At 40.8% G+C, this 20,712-nt stretch overlaps 1 protein-coding gene across 7 annotated transcripts in view; it reads right to left on the bottom strand.

Annotated features, from left to right (window-relative positions):
• LOC146482484 (uncharacterized) overlaps nucleotides 1-20,712 on the bottom strand; it is a 66,751-nt gene that overhangs the window by 38,197 nt on the left and 7,842 nt on the right. The window contains exons 3-5 of one of the 7 annotated variants that reach the window (XM_085106966.1): nucleotides 19,650-19,838; nucleotides 18,613-18,864; nucleotides 16,812-17,133 (exon numbers count right to left, since the gene is read on the bottom strand). In XM_085106966.1, coding sequence (XP_084963092.1) covers nucleotides 19,650-19,838 — 189 coding nt within the window. In that variant the 3' untranslated portion in view covers nucleotides 16,812-17,133; nucleotides 18,613-18,864. Of the gene's footprint in view, nucleotides 1-16,811; nucleotides 17,134-18,612; nucleotides 18,871-19,649; nucleotides 19,839-20,712 lie in introns of those variants that run through there. The other 6 variants (XM_085106968.1, XM_085106967.1, XM_085106961.1 and 3 more) reach the window with 6 other exon arrangements.

Raw genomic sequence — 20,712 nt, 5'->3', positions numbered from 1 at the left:
GGCTTTTAAAAATCGGTTTTGTTAAGCCGCTCCATTGCTAGGTACGTCCCTCGTCTAGTGTTTATTTTAAATAGTAAATGAACAGAATTTCTTCTTGTGATCAGTGAATTCACTTATTTTCTACAGAAAATCGTATTCAAAGTAATTTAAAAGCTTATTACAAAGTGCGACAATTTGTTATTACAAAGTGCGACAGCTTAATTTATTATAAAGTGCAACGACTTGTTATTACAAAGCATGACAGCTATTTTATTGCAAAGTGCGACAGGTATTACAAAGTGTGACAGTTTTATTACAAAGTGTGATAGGTGTTACAAAGGGCGATGATTATTACAAAGTGCGACAGAACACACTGCAATTCGAAATACATTTTACTCCAAGCCTATTCAGTCGTTTGCCATATAAAATTACGGAACAGTAAGCCGTATTTACTACGCGCCGAAAACAACAAACGGCTCCTTTAGGAGCCACCACATAAATAAAAGTCAATGACCAACTTCAACTTTTTTTTTCATTTATTTCTGCATGCAGTATCTCGGCTTATAAACGAATAAATCTATGTTTCCTATGAATTTGCCGTTTGGGAGAAAATTTGTTTGGAAAAACACTCGGGTATAAGCCGAGGACCCTTCTTTAGCTCAGATTTTTGAGATTTTGGTAAAGTTTTGGGAAAAAATCGCTCGGCTTATAGTTGAATAAATAAGGTTCATCGTATTGTTCAGTTTTTGTATCACGACAACTGAAGAGGCTCAAACAGCGAAATATAATCAATTCAGAGTGTGCGTTTTATAGTTAACATGTTTTGAACGTTGATTTTACAGTGTGTCGAATATGTGGTTAAGACGAGATATTTTAGTCTCCCTTTTTATGTTTTTCTAACTCATTTCTATTCTCGGCTGTTAAAATTGTTTAAAAGTTAGATAATTTGTCTAGTGCAATTTTAATGTCGCGTTGTATTCACGTCGGGGTTGCTGATGGAAATAGCTGAACGCGGTAAACTTTCTTACCGACTTGTCAGAAATTGGCCTTAAATCATTTAACTTCAGAGGGCTGTGGTTATATTTTGAAGCAAATTAAACAACTGTTATGACAAGCCAAATTAAACTATTTAAGAAGACGCTGATAAAAAGTTTCTTTTGGCATTTTGTGTTGTAGCCCTAATCCAACTTTCAAAGCGCTTGAAAACTTGTCTCCAAGAGACAAGTAAGAAAACCATGGATTTTGAATCCAAGAACGGTGAACAGTGTCCCGTCTTAAAATAACGAATCACGCAAACTGTACGAAAGAAACGATAAGTTTCGCGTCCTTAAGACGAGTTTTCTGTTTGGGACAGTTTTGTATATTCTGTCATATGAAACCGCAATCTTCAGACCTTCATCAAATTCAGTCCGTGGGTAGCATTAAGTGTTGACAATTATACCTGCGTGAGCTTTTGATTAAAGCGACCGGCAATTTTCAAACAATTAACTGAAAGTCCTCATTAAAATGACCAACATAAACAAGTAGCTGTACCTTACTAAAAGGGCTGTTTAAAAGTTCCGCGCGCTTAAAATTTTTATCGTTAGTTTCTTCTCTCCTTCGACGAAGCTCCTGCCATCGCAAAGCTTATTTTCGCCATACTGGTAAGCAGTGTAGGGGAAACGCAAGAGGACCAAGAGAGTTTAGTAAGGTAATCAGCTTTGCAATTTTTGTCTTTTTGGTAACTTCTAGCAGGGCTTTGTACTAACTTTAACTTGCTGATGAAGGTTTTGGTATCCGTTGAGCTAGCTTTTCGTTTTATTTTTTACACTGTTGCATTCTTGCTTCAGTTTATGTGCTTAGCAACTAGACGAATCTTTGCTTGTGATGAAAGCGATTATTTAATATCTTGGGAAGTTATGGCATGTATTTATTGCGGTTCCTAATAGCACCAAATTCAGTGCTCTTTTTTCTCTTGCTTCGATCATTAAAAAAATAGAATTCGTATGCCAGTGTGGCAACTCTGTACCATGTCAGATGATCAAAGTTGGTGGTAAAATTTAGATACAAATTTAAATGTAAAAAGACATGTTTTATTTTAGATTTGAATGAGTCTTAACCGTTTCACGCCCGTTTTCAGGAGGATGGCAAGCCTCTAAACAAAAATCTTCAAATCCACTGCCCGGAAGTTTTCTTCGATAAAACGAAAAATACTATCTTCTGAGTAAGCTAAAGCAAAACTGAGACTAAAAACTTGCTTCATATCTCATTTTTTTAGAAGAGTTAGTACTGCCTCTTGCGAATTCCAGCGGTTTAAAAGTTGTTTATTAAAACTTTTTTAATGGCCTTAGCTCCCACGAGTCTCCTGTAGCTCAGTGGTAGAGCATCCGAACTAGTAATCGGAAGGTCTTAGGTTCGACTCCTGATAGGAGCACTCGGTCGAGCCCTCTAAAAATCTTAGGAAAAATTATAAAGTAAGTAAAACAGGAAAACAAAGCTTTGTCACTCGATAAAGACAAAACTGAAAAACTGTCATTTGTTTTACGGACCTCCATAAAGACCGAAAGGCTGTCTGGCTTGACGCTAATGAATAGGGAGTTTAAGAAACGAGGACGGCAACGGTAACGAGAACGTCATTCAAAATTATAGCTTCTCGTTTTTGTAACTCTTTCGCAATCATTTAAATTTGTTTAACTTGGAAAATGCTGGCGAACTCTCCAGGAACTAAATTAGTATGAACAACGTCAAAGCAAGGAAAAATAAAGATGATTTTGCGTCATACGCTCCCGTTCTCGAGAAAACCTAAAATTTGGTCATTTCACGTTGTTGTTTTGCAGAGGACGGCAAAGAAATGTACCAAAATGTAAAAGGCACGTGCAGAGCGATTGTTTTTGCTCATTAAGCCCATTGTTTTGTGGCGTTGTCGTTACCGTTGCCGTCCTCGTTTCTTAAACTCCCTAATATCCATCATAACAAACCTATGATGCTTTGGTTCAGCGATTTGCAGAACAATTCCCGCGGAGAATGCTACTCTTGGATCCCGTTTTCTATGAAACATAAGTTTGTAAAGTATCAGCATGAACTCCCACGACATGCTTATATGTTTATATAAAGTGGAACGCTCCTGGACAAAGTTTGGTCTTTTTTTCAAATTTTTTCGTTTTGAGGGAAAAGTTTGCTTAAATTTTCAGTCCCGATTGCTCCCCCAGAATCATGCCGGAAAACATATTTCCGAGGACTAAAATTTGAAGTAATTTACATATTGCACCAGAGCTGAAAACATTTCTCTTATTAATATAGTTTTAATTTAGCGCATGTTGTGGAAAATGTTTCCTCGAGCGACATCTTTCCTTATCTCCTCACTACCAAGACACTTTGAATAAAAACTTTACACATTGCACCAACTGCAAGCCTTTCTCTTGTAAATACTGTTTTAATTTAGCGTATGAATCAGCTTCAAATATAAACCTGTCTTACAATTCCAACACTTATGAAAATATAACTCTTTTCAATAGCTGAATATATTTTCTTCTTGCGACGTGAATTAGTTTCATCAGCTCTTTTACAGGACAAAGTTTTGGCCCTTTTCTCCAACGTAAGAGTTGGGTCTAATACATCTTTCAACAAAAATGATTTTCCAGCTTTGTTCTTTCACTGCCATGTAATGCTCCATGGCGCATTCGGGGGAGAGCAGTTGTTCAAACTTGAACCTGAATGCGTCCTAATCTGTGCCAATGTAGTTAGGTAAATGTTACACACTCCACAAGCTTAAACTGTAAACGACGTTTTATTACAAGTACAAACTGCGTACTGTCCGATTACATCAGCCATGAGCACATGGTTCGTCCTCGCTCTTCCCGGCATTCTTCACGGTATAGACAATCTCGCGTCACGCACCACTCACACGCGTGTCACACGCTCTACACACTCCCCCTCCAAAACAAATGGACGAACGAAACGCTAGAAAAAAAATGACAAACTAAACTGAGAGTTAAGGTCAATGTTACATAGTCCTCTCATGCGAAGAAATCATACAAAATCTCTTATCCATAATCCTCAACCTTGGGTCCTGGATGACGCAACTGGTTTTCCCGGAATAGTCAGCAATAGGAAAGTGGTAAATAAGGCACCTGTGGCCAGGTCCAATAGTAGAAAGGTCCATGATAGGGAACAGGTAAAGCCGGTGGCGATGTCCACGGCATCTGAACGTAGTTAACTAATGGATTGACACGCTGGTACTCCGGGTTTCCTAGGGAGTTGTACGTGAAGATCTGTGGTGGCCTACACTGACGTTGTGGTCGGGTTGACACGCTCTCCTCGGTGCTGACATCAAGATCCGAAAATTCCTCGTCAACTGACCTATTCTCACTCCCGATGATGAGGTCCACATCTGTAGTGGGAACAATTTCGGCCTGGTCTAGGAGCTCATTTGGCTCCGAGCATGATGAATTTGATGATCCGGTTTCTTGTGAATATCCCACTAATCTGGTTTCTGTTAGGTCATCACTCTCGTCCTCTGAGGACAGCCCATCACTTGTCTTTGGTGGCAATGCGGAGCTCGTGATGGTTCTCCTGGCCTGATGAACAGGTTCAACTACTGAGCTTCCAAGTTCCAGCGCATCACAAGGCAAAAGTAAGTTCCTGTGGAGCACCCTTGCGCGACCACGCCCATTCTCTGGCTTGAGTCTGTAAACCGGACTATCCCCTCCCAATCTTTCAGCAACGACGTGGATGGTCTCTTCCCAGTGTGATCTCAATTTTCCAGGGCCGCCCCGTTCGGCTAAATTTCTAACCAGCACTCGGTCCCCGGGTTGAAGCACTCCGCCTGACACTCTCCTTTCATAGTAATCTTTGCTACGTCTAGCAGCCTTCTTTGCAGTCTTCTGAGCAATCTGATATGCTTCGTCCATGTCTTCCCGCCACTTGCGCACATAGGAATTATAGTCAACTCGACCATTATTGTCCTGATTGAAGTTAAATATAAGATCGATGGGTAGTCTTGGATTACGACCAAACAGCAGATAATATGGCGCGAATCCAGTAGCCTCATGTTTGGTACAGTTATATGCATGAATCATCTTGTTAAGTGATTCGTCCCATTTGCGCTTCTTCAATTCGGGAAGGGTCCTGAGCATTGACAACAACGTGCGATTCATCCTTTCCACTTGTCCATTCCCTTGGGGGTGGTACGGCGTTGTCCGAGACTTCGAGACACCAGTTAACTTGTTTAATTGACGCAGGAGCTGATTTTCAAATTCTCCACCCTGGTCGCTATGGAGGCGAGCTGGAAACCCAAACCTCGGAATGTAGTCATTGAAAAGTTTTTCGGCTACAGTACGTGCTGTCTTGTTTCGAGTAGGGTAAGCCTGAGCATACCTTGTGAAGTGATCAACTACGAGTAAAATATACTCAAATCCTCTTTGGCTCTTTTCCAGGTGAAGAAAATCGATCGAGACCATTTCAAAGGGTGCTGTAGTGGTGATACTTTCCATAGGCGCCCTAACTGATGTACTTGGTTTCTTGTGCCGAATGCAGCTGCACTTGTTTGTAATGAAATAAGTGATGTCCTGTTGCATGCGGGGCCAGTAAAACCTGGACCTAGCTAAATCTAACACTCGGTCAACACCCAGGTGACCCATCTCAGTGTGTAGCTCCCGGTAAACGAGTTGTCTGAACTTTAGGGGAAGAACTAACTGTTGTCGATTCTTGGTTTTGCGCCACAGAGCTCCGTCTGCTGAAATGTGAAGATTACTCCATTCTCTTATATAACAAAACATCTCATTGTCCCTGGTCCTGCCGCCTGTCAACTTAGGGGGATATCCTTGTTGTTTGAATTGCATGATTTGTGAAATGACTGAGTCTTCCCGCTGAGCTCGCTGAATTTCTCCCGGTACCAATTGTGTAAGAGTTAAGTCGCTGACAATGGGTTCTTGGTCTGCAATACTAATATTCGCAGAGACTGCAGTCAACCACGGAATCTCTTCCGCTCTCTGGTGTGTTAGTCCCTGGATCGTTGCATCAATGGCTTCCTTGTCCATTCCAGCAGTACAGCTATCCATGTACTCTCGCGGGTCTATCGGTAGGCGAGATAGTATATCTGCATCAATGTTAGTTTTCCCAGGTCTATATCGCAGGCAAAAATTGAAGTCAGCTAGCTCTGCCACCCATCGATGTCCAACAGCAGACAGTTTCGCGGAAGTTAATATGTACGTTAAAGGGTTATTATCTGTATAGACGTCAAATGATGGAGCATAATACAAATAATCCCGAAATTTTTCAGTCACAGCCCATTTAAGAGCCACAAACTCCAGTTTTCCCGCATGCAAGTGATAGTTTTTCTCTGCTGGGTTTAGGGTCCTTGATGCGTAACCGATAACTTTCAACTTCCTGTCCTGCTCCTGGTATAACACGGCGCCCAGGCCTTCATGAGAGGCATCCGTATGCAGTACAAATGGTTTGGAAAAATCGGGAAAAGCCATCACTGGTGGTCTTGTTACACAGTCAACTAGCAAGTTTAATCTCTCCTGGTGATCGTCTGACCAGTTGATCCTGTGGTTATTTGGTAGCTGTTGTTTTCCCCCGACTGTAGCATTAGATTTACCACCTTGATTAGCACTCTGCGATACGGCCATAAGGTCATAGAGGGGTTTGGCGATGCGTGAGAAGTCTGGAATGTACTGTCTGTAGTACCCCAGGAATCCGAGTAACTTGCGGATGTCCCCCACAGTGTTTCGTTTCTCACTTTTCAACTTCTGAACTGCTTTTGTATCCTCCGGGTCCAAAGAGTAACCATCAGCTGACACGATCCTACCTAAATATCTGACCCTTTGCTGGAAGAAATTGCACTTGGATGGTTTTAATTTAATCCCATGTTCCTGAAGTCTGCGCAGTACTCGCTGAACATCTCTGACATGATCTTCAAATGTTCGGCTATAAACTAGAATATCATCGAGGTATGGAATACAGATATCGTCACGTAATCCGCGCAAGCATTCCTCCATGCATCGCTGAAAGGCTGCGGGGGCATTCATTAAACCAAATGGGATCCTGTTCCATTGATATAGCCCCCAAGGGGTGACGAATGCGGTAAGGGGTCGGCTCTTGTCCGCAACAAAGCCCTGGTGATATGCCTTCCCTTGGTCGAGAACAGTAAACCACTTATTACCCCCCAGCCCATTCAGAATATCCTGTATCCGTGGGATTGGCTGGCGCTCAGGGTAAGTTTTCCTGTTAAGTTCTCGATAGTCAATACATAATCGTAAACTACCATCCTTCTTCCGAACACAAACCATGGGGGAAGAATATGCCGAGTGGGACTTGCTGATCCAGTTGCGATTGATCAAGTCTTCTATATACTCCTTCACTTCTCCGTAAAGAGGTTTTGGAATGGACACATAGTTCTTTCGCACAGGCTGGTCATCACTTAGATTGATTTCCAATTCCAAATTATCAATGCACCCAACTTCATTCTCGTCTCTGGCAAATGCATCAGCCTCTTCCTGTAACATTTGGCGAACAATGGATTGCTGTTCTTCTTCCAAATGGCTAAGGCCAACAGGCGGGTCCTGCAATTCCTGTGCTTGTTCCTCTGATGGGGAAACATCAACTGAATCTCCTTCCTGGACGTGCTCCTGGTCTGGCGGCTTCGGAATAGGTAACACTGACTTAACCATTTGAATCTGACCTAGTTCGGTTCTTCGTTTCAGCAGGATGTCCTTATCGATGTTGTTATGTACTAAGATTGTAACCTGGCTGGATGTGCCTGGGGCTATCTTACTCAGTTCCTCAGATAATTGAAGTCCCTCCGGGAGAGCGCCTTCTTCCTTTGGCTCAAATATTATCGGCAATTCTTCTGCAACAGGCCCGAGGTGGACACGACACTTAACTCTAACTGACTGTCCCTTTGGAACCACAACATCTTTCTTGCCAACCCTGACTACAGATGTGCCAGCATCTTGAGTCCTTGTGCGAACAATATTGACAAATGTCCCCAATTTGGAATAGTGAACTGAGGGGAAAGATTGTCGAATTATATTTTCAGAAACACCTACGGGGTCTCCATTGTGTTTCTTCAAAATCTCCTCTATCACATTGAATCCAATAATGGGTAACTCCTGTTCCTGTTGTCCCACTAGCACTGGTACGGTCAGCTCATCCGAGTCCCCAGATAGTCTAAATGTCACTTCGATCCAGCCATCGAAGGGAATGTCAGTCCCATTCATAGCCTCCAAACTCAATCCCTGCCCATCTTCTAACAATTCACCAACACTTTTTAATTTTTCCAGGGGAAGGTAAGCCTCCTTCCATGCCCGCGATACCACACAAACTTGGGACCCGGTGTCCCATAATGCCTCCACCTCTATTCCTTGCATACTACATTTCACTATGCACCTCTGTCCTACCAGTTTGGTTAGTCCCGCTTGCTGTTTTGGAGTTAGATGGCAAGCGAATGTCGTGTTCAAAGGTACATTTTTAGCTTCATCTTCCTGTCGCCTTTCCAGTTCTTGTATGGCCTTACAAATAACTTTGTGCTGTGGCCAATGTTCTTCTTGGCACCCCTTGGAACAATATCTGCTGGTCTTACAAGCTGCACAACGATCGAATAATGCATGGGCACCACCCACTCTACCACAATAAGCACACTGGGACTGGTTGTTCTGTAAGATCACACCCTGTCCCCCGGGCGTGACCTCTGTCCATTTCCCTGTAACCCTGTACCCCATTGACGAGATCGCGCCCGACATTCACGTGCATAATGGCCACTCATTCCACACTTAAAACAATGATCGCAAAACCCTTCAACCCCATTTTGTTGACAAATTTTGCACTGTGGGGGTGACCTCATAGGTTGCTGTGCAAAAGGCTGTCTAGATACTCGTGGTGGGGAGGCAACCCTTTCCTTGACAGCAGCAATCTCTGCTTTCAGCTCTCTGACCTCCTTGAGTAGTGCCTGATCCAAACTGGTCACTTTCCCCCCCTCTTTGACTCGATCAGCAGCAGCCTCAGACTCTTGCACTGGATTCACCTTGGGAGTCAGTCGCGAGCCAAGTTTTTGTAATCTTTCCGTCTCGTTGCTGACACAGACATTCAGTGCTTCAAATAGCTCTTCATCACTGATGGTGTCCTTTTGTAAATGGGGCTTCATATCTGACTTTATGTTTTCACTCAAGAGGCCAATGGAAAAACTATGTAAAAACATTCCATGCACTAAAGCTGGGTCATACTTTAACCCTGACTCGGATTCTTGTGATGCAAACAAAACCTTCTGTTTCAAATCCAGTAGGCAGATAAGAAACTCTTGAGGCTTTTCTGTAGCTTTTTGAACGGTTGAATTAAGCTGGTGATATAGTTCTGTTGCTGTTCTCTCTTGATAGTGAGAACGCAAGATTCGCCTCATTTTTGCAAGCGTCAAATCCGACTTTCCCTCTAAATAGCTCCTCAGACTTAAGGCAGGGTTTATGGCTTTTATCACGGCTTCTTTGATTTCATCCTCTTTGTAATCATTTCTTAATCCGTGTTCAATCTGATGTGCCAGCGATGAGAAACTTAGGCGATCTTTCTGCGAGATGTCGCCAATTTGGCCTGAAATTTTAAAGTCTCTCTTCATCTTAGAAATCGATAGGACTGGTTGTTGTTCCGTTTTTGAACCGCTTGCTTCGGAATTCTCGACTGATTCTGTTTTCACCTTGGATTCTGTCGTCTTCTCCTTCATGCCTACATACAACGCCAATTCCTTGAGTTTTGTTTCGTTCAGTTCTTCGGTCTCGAGATACTTATTTAGTGCTTGAATAAACACCAGTCTTCCTTTACTTCCCGGCGCCAAAGTGATGTTTACTTTACTACAAACATCTTTCAATTTTTCTTCGCTCAAGCCACAAAACGGCACTTGCAAATTGATTTGAAGAGCCTCAAGAGTCTCCATAGTCTATCAAATCAAAACTTCTTACTCACCAACCACTGACACAGTCAAAATTTCTCTCCGGTAAATAGAGCACCGCTTCGTGTTTTGCACAACTTCCCAGGTCAGAGGTGAAACACGGTCCAGTTATCGCCGGTTACGCTGCAAAATTAACGACGCTCGACGGTTCAACATAGACAAAGCTCCCAATAGTCCTGGCAGGGTCGCCAATGTTACACACTCCACAAGCTTAAACTGTAAACGACGTTTTATTACAAGTACAAACTGCGTACTGTCCGATTACATCAGCCATGAGCACATGGTTCGTCCTCGCTCTTCCCGGCATTCTTCACGGTATAGACAATCTCGCGTCACGCACCACTCACACGCGTGTCACACGCTCTACATAAACACGGAATTTGTAAAAGGTCGTTCTATTTCCCTTGAAAGCAAATGTGGCACTAGATTGAACAGACATTTTGCTTTGTTGGAAAGAAATCGATAACCGTAAAGATTTGTCGACTGTCCCTGGTGACCGGCCTCGCAGTTCATGGCTGGCGATCGATCATAAAAACAATGGCGGTGTTGAAAATCAGAAACAGAAACGATTATTTTTTAATGGAACAAACCTTTTTCTAGAGTATTTAAAGTTGAACGTCTTTGAACATAATCTTTTTACGTGCCCCGCAATTTTTTTGGTTTGTTTTGTTTTGCCGTGCGACGTTCGTGGTAGAGCAGACTTGAAAGAGGTTTTCATAATTTTGTTTTCAATGCCAGTCGCTAACAGCTGGCAGAATTCATAGCGTCTCTTGATTTGCTTCATACAAATTGAAAGCTTAATAACAAGTATAGAAATAAAATTTAAATATTGCAAGAAAGCGGAGGCCTTTTCCGTACACACCTCCATGATATAAAGAAAGAAAGGAAAGGGATAACCCCTTTTATCTCCTTTTCACTTTTACTTAAAACTGTCAATAAACGCTTATTATTATTATTATTATTATTATTATTATTATTGTTATTATTATTATAATTATTGTTATTATTATTATTATTATTATTATTATTATTATTATTATTATTATTATTATAAGCTTCGATTGAAAGCCTTGCTCGTTCTTTTTGAAATTTAGTTAAGCGTCCGTCATTACTCACGCATAGGCTTCTTCATTCTTGAAATATGCTTTAAACGATTAAATGAAAATTCCTTGAGCAGTAGGAATTATTTTTATTAATTATCAGAGAAAGGCTTGTTGTTTTAAAGGTATGGTTCACAACCTTTTATGAGCCTTATTCTGATTAGCAGAAAAGCAGGTGGTTCGGTGGGCGAGGAAATTAACGTAAAGTGATAGCAACCCCTGACGATCTGTGCAACACTTTATGGACAGAGATGAAAATTTTGGAATTGTTGCCTTTGAAAATAAAAATAATTAGAATTGACTTAAATCCTTCATTTAATCCACAGGTAGGCGATCCTCATCCCCAAACAAGGAAGGGTGTTCCGAGATGTTATTCTCATCAACTGAATGCATTGTCTGGCTCGCAGTGTACTCCACCGAGTCTGTTGCTATAGTAACACTCAATCTTGTGACAATTATTGTTTTTATGAAAAGCAGAAGTCTTCGCAAGCGCAGTTTGTACTTGGTTATCAGCCTGGCAGTTGCGGATATGTTATGTGGAGGAGTTTCGCAAGGAGTCACGGATTTCTCCTTACTTGGCTCGTATTACTGTAATTTTTGGAAAGACAACTTTTATAATTACAGGATGACCAGGGTGTTGTATACACTGTTTCCTTTCACTTCCCTTCTAAACATCACTGTGATATCTTTGGAACGTGTCCACGCGACATTTCGTCCATTCAGACATCGTATCATCAAAGGATGGGTTTATGGCTTGATTATTATACTCATTTGGGTCACAGCTTTGGTGTTGTCATTAAGTGTTTGGCTGCAAATATTTGAAAGCAGGATAACAATCAAGATATGGACTTCTGTCAACTTTCTTTGTCTGTTTGTGATATGTGTATGTTACACTTCAATTACTTTAAAAATGTCAAGGCTGTGTTGTGGCGCGCGTCCTCAGCACCATGGTGCAGCCAATAGAGAGAAAAAATTGACCTGTACATTGTTTATCATGACTTTGGTATCTTTACTCATGTGGCTACCATGGACTCTATTAAATTTTTTCGTTTTTTATATTTATTATGTATTAAATTACTTCTCTCATTTAACATTAGCACGTTTTGTTTTGGCCCTGAAGGCTTTAATGTATGCAAACTCTCTCGTGAACCCCATTATATACACCGTTAGAATGCCAGTGTTCAAAAGAGCCTTGGTTTCACTTTTCTGTTGCAGATCCCAGCAAGTGCAGGCTGAAATTCCCCTCCAAGTCATGTAGATAAAATAATAAAATCTCGTATCTTCGTTTTTCTCTACCGAGGGAGTAATAACCATTGAATGCTTCGTTTTTCCTGAGATTTCAGTGCTCTGCGTTGTTGATTTTGTCTCCCAAGTTTCAATTATGGTGTGCGACTCTTTTAAAAGATCCGTTTGTATCATTTAAATAAACAACAAATAAAGGTGTGGAGATTGGTGTTTTTAAAGGAACGGAGAAACCTAACTAACATTTTAATGTCTTTGAAGAACAACAATGATAGACTAATGAAATCTAGGCAAAGTGTTCTCACGAGGCCATTAGCTCTAAAACTTTGTGTGTTGTTGTCTGTTTTCCGCCTTGATTTCTGATTTAAATTTACTCGTAGCGATATGCCATAACATTAAATGCTGTTTTGAAGCTTTGTAAAATTGTTGTACATAGATCACTTATTGTGGTAATTACGACTTGCTGAAAATTCAATAAATGCTTAATGTCGTAACCTATGTTTTATTTATTGATTAAAAGACTGGATTGATAAACTGAAGCCAACAAACCACAAATCAGCGAATCTTCAATAGTCCACGCCTATTTCTATCTCTACCTCTCTTTCGCTTTGGGGTCTTTTTCCTCATCAGTTCAGATGTCGAATCTGCACAGTTTCACTTGCCAAGACTTGTTTATGTGTACACTTCAGTGGCTCAGTTTTCTTAAGGGCTTTCAGGTTTTCAAGGGGGGGGGGGGGGGGGGAAGGGAATTTGCAAATATCCCATAATGTATTGCGGTCAGAAGATCCTCTAGCATGCTGGGAATTAAGAAGCATCCCTCACTTCCAACCAAAGAAATAAAACAATCGCCAAATTTATTGAAATGAATTTATGTCGATTGTTTGGCAAGCACGCAAGTTTTCGGTTTGATTCTCAAAATTGCGGAAAAAAAAAAAAGGAATCAGGCCAACATTTCCAAAGTAAAAGGAGAAAAATTGGATGCTATTGAATACTGTCACTTTAAGTCTAGTGTTCAGTAGAACGCTTTTCAACAAGAGAAAGGCAAACTTTCAAACATGGGTTAGCGCATCCTCGGAGGCCCAGGGGCAGCTTGTCGGGTGGAACGGATTTTAATACAAGAACCTTCTTGTAGTAAACTGTCGCCCACTTTGCCGCCTTTGGGTCTCCGAGGATGGGGTTAGCTTTAATTACTTTTCGAATAACCGAGATCTGAACAATGGGGACTTACCTGTGGAGACATGGCGCAAATGGAAAAATTTGTATGGTATATCCATCTCGAGAGGTTTGCACGCATTGTCGTTGATGATCAATATGGGCAAGTTGGCGAGTCTCGGGCCGAGAATTGCAAACATAATACAGACATACGGCCACTTCCTCTCGTATCACCAAATGTGATGTGGTAAGTTATTGCAAAAGTTAGTGACTATTATCGCACACATTTTCAATTTTGAGCTTCATATTTGACTTGCCACTGTTGATCTTGTGCTCCGTCAGGGAATGTGAAATACTTGGGAGTAACAAAACATAAAGGGTAAACTGCTTCCCACGTCAGGACAGAAAATAAGAAAAGGGAAACAAAATAGTCGCGAAGTCGACGTCTCCTGCGATTGGCAGCTGCGCCTAGCCTCCTACGGGCTCGTCATGCATTCCTCCCCACGAATATGAATGCGCGACGAGCCAACACATACAGTATGGTACCCAGCTGACTCCCGAGCTCAAACCGTGTGACACGAAAACAGCACTCTGTATTCAAATTATTAAACTTTATTGTGCTTTATGAATTTTAAATTCAATGGGGCCAACATTAAAAAATGGATGAAGTGGTACAAAATATTCTTTTAGACAATGAAACGCGTCCTTAAAAACATGTTTAAAAGTTGAAAGCAAAATAACCTATTTTATTTTTTTGAGAGTTTTCTGAATTTCGCTACTTTCTCACAAAAAATTTTTTTAATAGATGGTCAGAAAAATCTAAATATCCTCGACAAGTAATCTACAGGAAAAATTGTTGAATGCCTGAAAACAAATGTTACTTTGTTCTGGAAGTTTTGAACTTTTCTCAACTTTTGTACGGGTATTTGGAATATTGCAAAGACTCTACTTGCTGAAATTTACTAGATAAAGTTTGCACTATTTTCAAAGATTCTAACTGGAAGTTTCCGGTAACATTCTACGTACGATACCAGCTCATAAAAACAAATTCCGAATCGACGGCAGACAATGATAAGGGATTTAATTTCTTATGTTTTCAAAAAAAATGTGGTGCTATGTCGGTAGGGAGTGAAAACGAATGCTTGGTTTATCAACAGAGTTGATAAGGGAGTTTTAGCAACGAGGACGGCAACGGCAGCGAGAACGTTAAAAAAGAAATAGGCTTATTAACCAAAACAACAACTCTGCACATGCATCACGCGTTTTGGTACATTTCTTTGCCGTCACTGCACGACTAGGGCGTGAAATTTCCTGATGAAACGTTTTATGGAGGACGCAAACACGCGATGACAATTTTTCCTTTCTCTTTTTAAACTACGCTACCTACAATCTTGGACATTTCAGCCACCCTTTCCCCTATTTTAATAACGGAAAATATGGCGCGTTTTGCTTTGCGCGTGAATTTGTCATTGATTTTGGGGGAAGGGGGTTTTAATTTCTTTTTTTTTTTGTTTTTGTTTATGTAGGTGGTTCGCATTGCTGCAATTTTGGTGTACAAAAAAGAAAATTGGTTCACATAGCTTGCATAAAAATGGAAGTTAGAGAAAAATGTTGTTGTTGCTGTACACCAACATGGCCGCCATGACGTCATGTGCAAACCATCAGTTCTGTTTAAAATTGCAGCTTCAGTTCCAAAGTTCGAGAAAACGAAAACATGTGGGTTAAAGATAATTAAATTTCTTCAAAACTGTTCGTTAAACATACTAGAGATGATCAACAAATGAATATGATCTTGGATCACAAATCCCAACAACCAGTAAAGTAGAGATGTATACCGCTAATAACAAAACGAACATATAAATAATTTACCTTTCCATAGCTAATGGCTTACAGCATGCACTACTTACAAACACCAAATGGACAAACAAATCCTGTGTAATTAATTTACGAACATCATTTCCCAGAACTGCTTCTTTTTACGTATTACCTAAGGTTCATTTGATAAAGAATGGAACAAGAAAAACGTACATTTCCTTTTACTAGAGATACAGATGTCAGGACAAACAAAAGCAAAAGCGAAAAATCACGTGGTTCCGGTTACACCAAAAAAACAAACAAACAAACAAACAAAAAAAAAACTTGCGAATCTCGGCCGGGTAGGTCCTCATAATCATTTTATCCAACTGCTTTTTAGCTTGCAGAACAGGCGTGATTTTTTTATTTCTTTGTCTTTTCCAAGCAAGCGGAGGCGAGCGCAGAGCGCCCGTCGGGCGTGACTCGCGCTTACCTCTGCTCGCATGAAAAACGCAAAAAATCTCGCCTGTTCTGCAGGCCAACTGCTTTTTTACTCAATACTGGCAATAGATCATTTCCGAGTTGCTTTGAACCTCATTATGAAAGCGAGGCTTCGTGCATAGTTTGATTGTGAAAATCTGTCTGTGTTAGTGTGTAAAGCTTAATGTCTTAGTATTTTGTACTTATCATTGGCCGTTTTTATGCTAGAGACGTTTAAGTCGTCAAGACGCATTTAACGAAACGTCTGGTATAAAAACGAGACTCATAAAAGTAGACCTAAGCTCAACTTCACTCCACTTTCTGCCCCGAGACTCCGTCAAGTTTTTCTTGGCCGCCATGTTGTTTAAGCGCTAAGCCACGATTTCTAGCTCGTGCCAGTCGTCTGTGGACGAGTCAGGGCTAAATGCGTCCCAGTAAGGGCGTCCTGTTTTTATACTAGATGTATTTAACGTCTGAGACGTTAAAATTGTCTGTTAAGTGCGTATAAACGACGCACTTAACTAAAGACGTTAAAGTCGTCAGACGTTAAATGAGTCTGTCTTTTTTACCGTTTTTATACTAGACGTTAAAGTCGTATCGAGACGACTTTAACGTCCTTAGCATAAAAACAGGCATTCCTTATTTTTAACTTTAAAATCATTGTACTTAGAAAGTACGGGTTCTTCTTTTAGTATTAGACAATTACTGTGAAACACTTTATGTAAAACTTAGTGTCTTAGTAGTTTTGTTCTAGTCATTTTCTTGTGTTCGTCTTGCTCCGCCTGGACGAGCTGTAGATATTTGCGGGTCAAGCAAGCCACTAATCATGTTATTTTTTTGAAAGCAAACATTGATTAACAATTAGTTTTCATTCATATAAAAAACAAAACTACATTTTCATTTGAAAAGCTTTGCACTTAGCCTCGCTTTCGTGATGAGGGTTAAAAAAAAACTCGGAAATGACCTGTTATCGTTAAAGTATGAAAGAGAGCAAAGTCACCCCCCACAAAAAAAAAAACCTCTTTAAGTTCGAATTAAAAAAGGAAAAGTATATTTCAGCCAGACTAGCTCTGAAGTCCTCAGTTCCAGAGACCAAAACAAAGTACTCCGAACAGCGGACGTTTTTGTCATTTTCAACCTTAAAAAATCTGTGGTCAGAGAGAAAAAAATGCTTTCTGTGTAACTTGAACCACCGTGTTTCTTTGTTTGTTTCTTCGATTGTTCGTCGGACCTCAAAAGCGCGAGCTTCGTTCTTATAGACACGACAACTGATGATTTCTCAGCTGAGACATCACTCAATAGTGATCCCAGACATTACTGGAATAAACTACTGTGGCACGATACCGAGTAAACTCATGTTATCCGCAGAAAACTAGACTGCTGTTGCTGAACCTGCATCTTAGCCTGCAATACTTGGCCTTGAGTCATGGAGGCCTGGGACTGGACCATCTGTGCTTGCGTCATCTGTACCTGTAAGACAAAGAGTGGTGTCAGCTTAACTGTTGCCAGGGCAACACTGACAGTTACTATGGTATTTAACGTGTTTTGTGCCTCCTAAAAGTACTGCGTATACGATCCGTGCATCTTGGGATGGTGTGAAAATCTCTCAATTCTTAAGGTGGGGGTACACCTGAATTTGGATGGAATTTTCAGAAGTTTAAGGAAGGGATAGAAGAAAGAAAATGGTTTTTGGAACAATAACAGACAGCTGATACTCACGCAAGAGCACCCCAGGTTGCTAGTGTACCCCCGCCTTAAGGACGGTGGCTACTAATTCAAAGGTATTTTAGCGCAGGAAAAAGAAGATCTTAGCAAGGGGTAGTGGAATCTCAAAAGAAAATGGGGGGGGGGGGGGGGGGTAACCACGCATTTTTCAGAGATAATTAATCTTCAAATTGGAGTAACCACGCATTTTTCAGAGATAATTAATCTTCAAATTGGCAAAAAATGCCATACATTGTTACGTGTTTTGAAGCTTTTTAGAAACATGCGTGGTTACCCCAAGTTTTCGTTTTGGATTCCAAAAGCCCTTGCTAGGATCTGCTTTCCCACATAGGCACAAACGGTCCAAAAAACCTCTTTATCAGGATGCACGATGCTTACTGTGCCTTTCAATAACATACGGACTTTGAAGTTCAGGATGCGATCAACCGTCACGTTTTTGACTGCCGTCATTCAGTGTCGCGGACCTCTTAGAAAACAAAGATGTTGGTTCATCGGGGTCAAAAGTTAAAATGTTCAAGCGCTGTGATTAGCGGATTTCGATCCACTCTTTCGGCTTCTCTATTTTGTGGTCAGTCGATTGTCTCCGTAATAATGATTGACGTGGCGCCGCGGAGCTGTTTACTATGCCGTACAAAGTGATGCTAGCTTTTGACTCCGTGGATGAAATTCTAAAGTGTGACCATTCAAATGAAAGCTACTGAGCAGTACTTTACTGTGAAGCTGTTTAATATGCCGTACAAGGTGATTCTGTGTTTTGAGTCTGTGGATGAAATCCTAAAGTGCGACCATTCAAATGAAAGCTACTGAGCAGTACTTTACTGTGGTTCTGTTTATTATGTCGTACAAGGTGATTCTAGCTTTTGAGTCTGTGGATAAAATCCTAAAGTGTGACCATTCAAATGAAAGTTACTGTGCAGTACTTCCCTGTAGTGCTGTTTATTATGCTGTACAAGGTGACTCTAGCTTTTGAGTCTGTGGGTAAAATTCTAAATTGTGACCATTCAAGTGAAAGCTACTGAGCAGTACTTTCCTGTGGCATCTGTGGATCAAATGTTCAAGGCGTGCGCATTCCATGAAAGCTATTGAGCAGGGCTTTCTTGCGCAGCAGTTTGCTTATCGTTCTTCAAATATACAATAGCGTTTCCAGCTTGGTGAAAGGGTCAAAACGACCTCAGCAAAGACAGAACCAAGGGAAACACCGTGCACAGTCATTTGTTACATTACCTGACCGAGCGACATCTGGGCAGCTGCTTAGGACCTCTGCTGCTGCAGTTGCAGTAGCTGCCATTGTTGCTGTTGCTGTGCACCTGCTAGACCCTGCTGCTGGGCTGCTGACGCCTGGTTTGCCTGTGAATGTAGAAGGTGACGGAGCTGAGACTCCAATTGGTTTGTTTGCATTTGAGAAACCTGGGACTCCTGTTATGTAAACGCTTGTTGCTGTTGTTGTTGTTGTTGCTGCTGCTGTTGCTGTTGCTGCTGAAGCTAAACAAACAATGTGTTGTGTTAATATGGAATACAACAACTCTCCCATCTCCAAAGCTAGCAAGTTTCCACAGTCCGTCGCGCGTCGTTCCCGTTTTGTGCATTAAAAAAGTCGTCTTGTGGCAAATCTTAGCAAACACAACCGGTAGCCACTAAAAGCGCCCCCCCCCCCCCTCCAAAAAAAAAAAAAAATAAATAAAATAAAATAATAATACTACTAATAATATAATAATAAAAATTATAATAAATAAACAAATAATAAAAATACTGATTACGGCTTATTTCCTGTCGTTATATTAACACTTGTTATAAAGACACGAGTGTTTTACTGGAAAATGAACCACTTTCAAAATTCATACGAATCTGCATCCGGGACCAGAGTGGCGTATTTTCCATTTCCTCACGAGTGAGGACATTGATGACGTCATTTCTTTACTTTTAGTGTCTTTTCGGTCTCTTTGCCACTTTTTCTCTGTAACTTAATTTGAACTATTTTATTGTGTCTTGTTTAAAATTTCTTTGCATGTCAAAATAGTTGAAGATATGAATTTTATTTTCTCGAGTGAGAAACAATATTTTAGCACTCGAGGATAAAATTCACGTCTTCGTGCCGCCGTGTAATATTCTCTCTATATAAAAGATCAAGTCATGAAAATCAAGGGAATGATCACATAACACAAATTGTTTTGATGTTTTAACAATTACTCCCAATCATTACAATAAGTAAATGAATCGGCCGTGAGAATATCTATGTTGATATCATAACAAAACAGGGACACTCAATACTTTACCTGCTGCTGAAGTTGTTGTCTTCGTGCCAGTAACTGTTGCTGTGAGGTGAGCTGTGTCTGCTGCTGCTGCTGCTGTTGTTGTTGTTGCTGTATTTGTTGCTCTTGTTGCTGCTGCTGCTGCAATAGTTTCTGTTGTTGTTGTTTTAGCTGTAACTCCTGATATGCTTGGAAGGACTGCTAAAATACAAAGCAAATAATTAGTTACCTCAAAAAGCCAACAGCTCCACTTAGCTTGTCTTACGAGCTTTTGATACATAACAATTATTCCCCGAAGTGGAGGTGAATAGTGGTGGATATTTACCGAGCCGCAAAGCGGCGAGGTAAATATCCACCAGTTTCACCGACACTGAGGTGAATAATTGTTTTAGTATATACCACACAAGCTGAATAACTAGCAGGCCAAAATTCCTTTATTTTTGACTGGCAGTATACTGACAAATGGTGGGAAATTTTAAAATCTCGCGCGCCCCGCGGTAAGCGATTTCTTGTTGTAGAAAGTTCCGTTTCGCTTTCTTGCGAACAATTAAAACTTTTTGAGACTCTTGTTTAGTTGCTAAAGTGTCATTTCTTTAATTGTTGTGTGAAATTCGTCTTGATTTTGAAACCATGCTCTAAAACATTAGATGTTTTATTGTCTACATTGTAATTATAGTGCTCGGCAGTTTTCGTAAACAAGGCATTGTAGTTTCATTTTTCGCCTTAGAATACGAGGTTGGAAAGATTAAATAACTTACCATTTAATGCCGTCAAACTGAACTTTGTTGCCATTTTTGTATTTTTTGTAACAGCTTTCTCGTGGCGAAACGGGAAGCCATCTTGTTTCTCTTCGGTTGCTCGGAAGGGAAAAGTACTTGGCTAATCACCTCCGAGCTAGCCAGTCAGCGAGCGAAGAGTGCTATTCACTTGGGCGGTATATAGTACTTTATTCTCAACGTTCTCTCTCTCACGCTATGCTGAGATTGGGCACCGACAGTCTCGTCCTGTTGATGAATGTTCTGAAGAGGAAAGGGGAGGGTTTGGGTAGGGAAAATCAAACGCAGGACGAAACTTG

Source organism: Pavona decussata, unplaced genomic scaffold, assembly GCF_977016875.1.
Source record: "Pavona decussata unplaced genomic scaffold, jaPavDecu1.1 SCAFFOLD_45, whole genome shotgun sequence".
Lineage (NCBI taxonomy): Eukaryota > Metazoa > Cnidaria > Anthozoa > Scleractinia > Agariciidae > Pavona > Pavona decussata.
The sequence above is the reverse complement of the archived record's forward strand: the minus strand, read 5'-3'. Positions and strand labels throughout refer to the sequence as shown.